Genomic DNA, 7,257 nt, shown 5'->3' on the forward strand with positions numbered 1-7,257 from the left:
TATAACCATGTTTGCACTTTTTTTGCTTCTCTTTTAACAGTCAAGAAAGGGCTATGCAAAGACAGTGATTGAAATCAACACACCCAAAATAGACCAAGTGCCTATAGTTGATGTGATGATCAATGACTTTGGTGATCAGAACCAGAAGTTTGGATTTGAGGTCGGTCCTGTCTGCTTCCTTGGTTAAGCTTAAGACAAAATCAGATCAACAAAAATGTTGCACTTTGGTGCTACCAACCCACTTCCTGCCACATGCAAGTTTTGAATAAGGATGGCATAGAAAATATGTCTTGCTGTGTATGTGTCTCTTATCTAGAAAGTAATTGTTGCCCTTGTAGGGCCAGAATCACATGACTTAAACTTATTTTGCAAAGATGCTGTGGCACAGACAGACAACACAGGGCTCATTTTAGGAACACCCCCCTTTGGATTCCTTTGGTGCTGTAAAAAAACAAACGACATGGTGCTCCTTCCACTACAACAAAGAGGTGTTAAGAAAGTGTTTAATAAACTGTAATTATTCTATGTACAGTACTATACTGTTATTTCTCTGTCGACTTCCAAAACTTGCATGTGTCTCTGAATTGCATCAGGCTCTTATATTACAATTACAAAACTACATTGTCAATACTGTATTGTATGTATTCTGAAAAAATAAAGCTGTAATTGCCAGTGAAACCAATTCCATTTCTGATTAATAATAAAATCCCTTTGTATATATTGTTGTTGAAGAGCTTTGTTATTTGAAGTCGCCAACAAACCTTAAGGTGGCAAAACTGGAAGACCTTGCGCAGCACATTCGGCTCTGCTGATATCACTCAATTTCAATAACGAAAGCACCTTCAAAGGTGCTGTGTTCCATGGTGCTATACCTCAGACTTTTTGTTTTCTTTTCTAAATCTATAATTTCAGAAGATATCTGTATATACCTAAAACAAACAAGTTTATATTTTTGGGTGGGGAAAATATGTAAGAAAAAGAAAATCACCACACTACTTCTGTGTAAGACATCTGTTTAAAAATCTATGTGAAATAAATGAGTCACATAGCTTTCTTTTTTTCTTAGCTCATCTGAATTTGTTTCCATTGTGCCTATTTGGTCTGCATAAATATTAAAACTGGATTCTAAACAGTTATTTATGGATTTTTGCAGTGTTTACTTAAATTTTTATGTAAGCAATGATAGATATTTGCTTTCTAAACTGGATACAAAGAGTTCCACAGAATGGCCCTACACAATATTTGCCCATCCCATTAATATGAATTCTTCTTTCCTGTTATTTCACCTGAGGGCCAGGGATGCAATATGTCTAGGTCATGTGATTCTACAGAGTTGCTAAGCAACAGAGGAGGGGACTGCTTCCCACAGAGCTGTCTTTGACCCAAACTCTTACAATTTGCTATTCAAATCTCACCAAAAAGCGTTAGTTTGGCCTTCCCTCTGAACATTTTATTCAGGTAGTTGGACGTAGAAATTACATTTTAGCTTTACAACACATCCTTTTGTAATTATTTTTTCATAATATATGTAAGACTTGAAAAGAAATGTTTGTTTCTATTTCTTATAAATTGTTAAATTAAATAGTACTAGTTTCTGCTGGCTCATTTCCAACTGGTATTTTCTTATGCACGTTTATACATGTGAAAGTGAGATTTCAAAAGTCAACTTCTTGCTGTTCATATTTTCTTTTATTTTTGAACCAAAGTTTGTAACTGTCACCTCAAAGAGGAAAATACAAATTTTACTAATAAAATCAAGTCTTGTCTACCTGGATTGGTCATTTTTTTTTTTTTTTTTTCAATGCTACCATCTGTTTAAAAAAAAAATACAGTTATTTGCTTAAGATTCTTCCCCTTGGCAACAGCTTCGTTAATTTTAAAATGAAGCTTTACATGTTAATGGCTGGTAGGAGATGCCTTAATATCAATTGATTTTCTATTACAAGTGCACTCATTGTTCTGTGAATGAACATCTTCTATTATACATGCACCAAAAATAACTTGAGAATGACAAAGACAGGATATTAAATGTCATGTCTATTATATTTACCTGGAAAGGTTTCTTGTTTGTGTTCCTTTTCTAAGCATACAAATTATCAAAGAGGCTCATTGCTAATTCGGTAAAAAGCAATGCCAAGATTATTGCAAAGGAGTAGACTGCTCTAAAGCTATTTATTCATTTTGTTTTCAATAAGGACATCGAAGATTATTACACTGAGGAAGGCTGCAAGCATACAGATATTCAGACACGCTGCTCTAGCCAAAATTGGTCTTGTTTTTTTCTCAGCTATGTGAATGAAGGCTCTGTTCTAAGGAGAGAGGATGAAGCCAAAGCCTACAATGCTACCACGAACATGTTTTGTCTCGGTTCTCTCAGGAGCTTTGCCAGACTTTGACTTTGTTTCCAGTTCCTCAAGGGTGGAGAAGTGATCTCCATCACAGCACATCTAACTTCAGCAAGGCAGACAGGAGTTGCTAAGAATTCAGCAGCAGGACTGGGACCTAAGTGTCTTCTCTGCTCCCTGGCATCATCCAAGAATTTTTTTTTCAACGCTAAAAAGTCATTGTAGCTTATTCTTGCTAAAGCATAAAAGAACTCCAGCTTGCATGGTGATTAAAATGCAATTGAAAAAAAAATTCAGTTCATCCAGTATGGTGCCATTACATTATATACTACTAAAACATTATTTATATAAATAGGACATGACCAAGGGCCTAGTTAGTGGGTTATGATAAAATCCACAAATAAGAAGTAAATGTATCTGTTTTCTCTTGCCTTTCTTGTTAGTGACAGTTCTGTTCAAGTCCAGAGTTTAATCTCCACAAAAAACCTTGAGCCTGTTATCGGAACTCATCATCATTTGGTAATTTCGGTGGGTGATGCTGACTACTCGATTGCCTTTCAATGTCTGGTATACATCTCATGAGCTATTACAAAGTAATAGCAGTAGTAGTCTTCAATTTCCTGATTGTCAGACATTCTACACCCAAGTGACTAACGTTATTGTTTTTTCTCATACTCAGCTGGCGTTTACAGAGCAACATAAGGTTCAGTAAGGATAATTGCTCAACCTCCTTCATGATTTTAGAACAAAAAACATCTGCCACAAATAGCACCAATAAACCCTCAACAGATAACAAGAAAATCGGAAATTAATCACTTTCCAAATGATACAGGAGGCTCAATGGCTGATGGAATATTTATCATCATTTCTTCTTCTATGTACATTAAAGACTGGATGTAAGTACCTGTCAGAGTTCTTTAACAGCTTCCAAAGCCATCTTCTGATTTTGTGCTCTGGCCTGCACTTTATGCCTTAAATGGTGCTCAGTAAAATTATTTGCAAGAAGAAAACTAAATTCTTCTCTAGCCCCAGAAGTTCTCTAAATTGGATTTTCTGCTGTGTTTTCACTATAGTACAGATGTAATAGGTAATCCACAGGGCTGGGACAACAAGGCTGCCCAGAGTCCCGAGGTCATGCTAATGACCAGGAATGAGCACAGAAGCTTCCTGCTCAATTCCCATCTCACCCTGATATATCTCATAGCCAGAGATCTTCAGAATGGCCACAGCCCATCATGTGCTGCAGCAACACAAGGCCAGAGTGCTGCGTGGCCTGCAGAGGCCTGGACTGAAGGCTTTGCAGCTCCCTAGCACTAGTAAACACAGCTAGAGCAGAGCCATAAACCTGAGTTTTCAAATGGAAAATATTAACTAAGTGTTGAAATTGCAACAACTGTGATTAGCAAATAACATTCCAATACAATCAGTGTTTCTGAAACAGATATACTAATTTGTTATTTGTTAGTTTACCTGAAATTTTACAAAGAAAGCCCAACAAAGTCAGCCACAGTATTATCACCAACCTGAACAACTTCTAGAGCAGGCACTGTGCATTACAGCATGTAAAGTATGTTAAGCGAATGAGAAGTGGAGAGATTTAGAATGAAATTAGTTTTATTGACATAAAAGCTTCTTTCTGTCAAATATTAACAAAAAATAGGTAAGGTTTTATACTCTATTCATACAGCCTCTTGAGCCTATGCTTTTTTATTAGAATATCACCTCAATGACAGCTCAGGTGAAAGAACAGCTCTGCTTTGTGGTCCTGTTGCCCAGATTGGTTCACAAGATAACACAGCATGATGTGAAGGCTCAGGCTCTGGAGAATGCATAAATATATAATCTTCATAACATTCGCTATTCAGTAACTTTCTGATTTGGATGTATAGGGATCACGTATGCCTTTGTTATTCCTCAGAAGGATTTTAGAAATATCCACTTCGCTCTAGGCCTACAGACTTACTCAGTGCACAGATCAAAGCTGTTTACTGTCATGAAGGGCAAAAAATGGAATTTTAATTTTTAAAAGAATTCCACAGCATTCCCATTTCTGAACAGAACAAAGTATGTTTCACCTACCTCTTTTTTTAATCGTGATGTTTCCATTTGAAATGATAAGGTGTTTTTCTTCAAACTGAAAACAGTTGACTGGTAGGAGGATGTCCACTGGTATCCCCACTGAGATTGTTTCCCTGTGTGCTGGGGGACAGGAGCTGAATAAAGGCACCTGTATAAAAGAAAGGCATAATAAAGCCAAGTACAAACAGTTCTCAGTGTACAAAAGAAATGAGAAAAATGTAGGGGAAAATAAAATAAGGAAGCAGTGGGGAAATATGCGGGAAAAGGACGATGGAAGCAGAACTTGGCTGCCTCCTCTCCTCAGCCTGGGGCAGGAGGGTGAGAAATCTTCATGGCCCAGTCTGGGAGCATCCCATGTGACTGCAGGTACGCAGCAGCAGTCAAGGTTGCTCATAATGTGAAGGGGAGTGCTGCACCAGTACCCTAGTTCGGAGACAGCAGCAAAACCAGTTTATAAAAACTGCACCTAAAAAGAGCAGGAAACACCGCAGCCTCTGTGGGAAACATGGTGCCACTAATACCTGCAGCACTGGCTGCAGCCACATCCCTGTCCCTTGCTCTCCCTCCCCTCCCTTCCCAAGCGCACCTCTGTCTTCAACAGACGTTCCTGAAGTTGCTTCCTTTGCAGGAGCTCTATTCTTGTGGAGCAGCCACATCTTATTGTGGCACTGTAAAGCACAGGACATCTGAAAAGGGGGACAAGGGGCTTAACTTTTAAAGGTCAGGTACTGGAAGGAGGGAGAGAGGGTGATGGGGGAGGGTGAGCAGGCTGGGAAATCAATATACAGCCACACTAACATGCTGCCAGACTCACAAAACATAGAGCCTGTCTGAGCCATTCAGAAATCCAGATTAGGAACAGGCAAAGACAAGGGCTGCTCAATTTCTGTCTCCTTTTCGTACCACAGAGAAGCATATTGGTCAGGCAGCGTGAGTGTCTGGGCAACAAAAGTCAGATGAAAACAACACAGAGACCAGTTCACGTTGATGACTGTGTGAAACCTCCCTCCGCACATTAAAGTCGCTCTACTTCATTTTCTAAGCACATTAACCTCAAAACAAAGCCTTAATATCTTGAGGAACCACATTTGAACTAGTGTTGCATCTTTCCATGCCAATTTTCCTGGAGAAAGCAATAAAAAAACCTAAAAAAGGACAGTACACAAGAGCCAATGATACCTGAAAAAATTCCTGATTAAATGATTCTTGACTGTTTCAAGACATTATGCAGTTTTGCATGTGTGCATTCATTTCTCATGTTTTACATAATCTTTGTGATGACTGTATGCACAAGTGTACCACGTAGACACAGCAGCTAGCCAGCGTAATTACTCATTAAATTTAATGAGTAGGTTAGAATTATCTACTATAAAACTAAGATGGAAGCAGAATCACAAATTTGAAAGCCAACTAAGGGCTGAAACATATGCAAGCACAGTTATTTAATACCTTCTTAATATGCACAACGATAAATACTTCATATAGATATACAGCAAATTTGGATGCACACTACCCCAGCAGAACTCAGCTGTGACAGTGTATGAAATGATGTATTTAACTCTAATGAGATGCATCACTCAGATGAAGGAAAAACACCCAAGTACTTCAGGCCGCTCTTGCAACACTGGAATATTTTCATGACACAGGTAGTGCCAGCCAGCCAGCATCCAGCCCTTTGCTGTTGGAACACAGCAAGGGAGTACAGAGCTCGATGCACACTTTCAAATCTCTATACATAAACATGTGCTCACTCCCACACAAGCAGCACTGGGCTGTAATAAGGTAAAAAGCAGAAAAGTGTAAAGCCCGGGGCCTGCAAACACTGTATATGTGACAAGACAGTATTACAAGGGAAGAGAAGAATGACCAAGTACGGCTGAGGAAACACAATAAAGCGCTCTTTTTAATAGGTGGCAGTAAGGACACTTACTTGGATGGTTTTTCTAAGCAAAACTTCCACCTGTGCCACGGAGGGAGTTTGGGTCCAAACTGCTGGAATGTTTCGCTGTGGCCCTTGGCTGGGGTCCGGCAGGCGGGGAGGGGCACAACAGCAGGCCCGACACGACCGGGGCGAAGCGCCTGCAGAACTCGCTGTACGCGGAGAAAAGCCCGACCCCCCCGCACCGGCCGTACCCCGCGGCGGGCAGACGCCCGCAGGCGGCGCGGGCTCGGCGCTGCCCCTCCGCGCCCTGGGCCACACCCCGGGCCACGCCGGGCCGGCCGCACGCGGGCCGGCAGCTGCGGCCGTTGTCCGCGCGACTGCGAGGACCGTTAGGACCGTTAGGACCGTTGGCCGCCGCCTGCCCAGCGACAGAGCGTGCGAGCCCGTCGTGCTGCCCGCCGCTTCATGAGAGGAGGCTGAGGGGCGACTGCTTTAAAGCTTGCAAGGTAACTTCTGTGAGTGAGTGTGTGGAAAAGAGATGTACCTCCATTCACGTCTAGTCAAAAAATCCTGGTATTTTTATTATCAGGTGTTTTTTTCCTCCCCTTAATTCTCATTTCTCCTAAAAATGTCCCATTAAGGATGTACCCGTTGCAGAGCCACAGATTTTTATATCTCTGCATGTGGAAGAGGTGGATTTAAGTTTAGCTATTACTCCTGCAGAGGCATAAGAGAGGTAAAACAAAACAAAACCAACCAAACAACAAACCTCCCAAACCAAACAACAAAAAAACCCCACAACACCGAATATGAACCTTGCTTTCTCCTCCTTCAGACACATGAACCCATTGTGTGTGCTGCGACTCCCTGTCATTGGCGTGCAGTGGTCAGTGACACCTACGCTGTCACACCATGCAAACACTTCCCAAGAGCTAGCACTGATCAGGGCAT

At 41.0% G+C, this 7,257-nt stretch overlaps 1 protein-coding gene across 1 annotated transcript in view; it reads left to right on the top strand.

Moving 5' to 3' along the window:
* Positions 1-1,725, top strand: part of COL11A1 (collagen type XI alpha 1 chain) — a 150,469-nt gene extending 148,744 nt beyond the window's left edge. The window contains exon 67 of the mRNA XM_065655392.1: positions 41-1,725. Within this exon, the coding sequence (XP_065511464.1) occupies positions 41-187 (147 nt within the window). The 3' untranslated portion in view covers positions 188-1,725. The remainder of the gene's footprint in view (positions 1-40) is intronic.
* The last annotated feature ends 5,532 nt before the right edge of the window (positions 1,726-7,257 follow it).

This window comes from Caloenas nicobarica, chromosome Z (genome assembly GCF_036013445.1).
Source record: "Caloenas nicobarica isolate bCalNic1 chromosome Z, bCalNic1.hap1, whole genome shotgun sequence".
NCBI classification, from domain to species: Eukaryota; Metazoa; Chordata; class Aves; order Columbiformes; family Columbidae; genus Caloenas; species Caloenas nicobarica.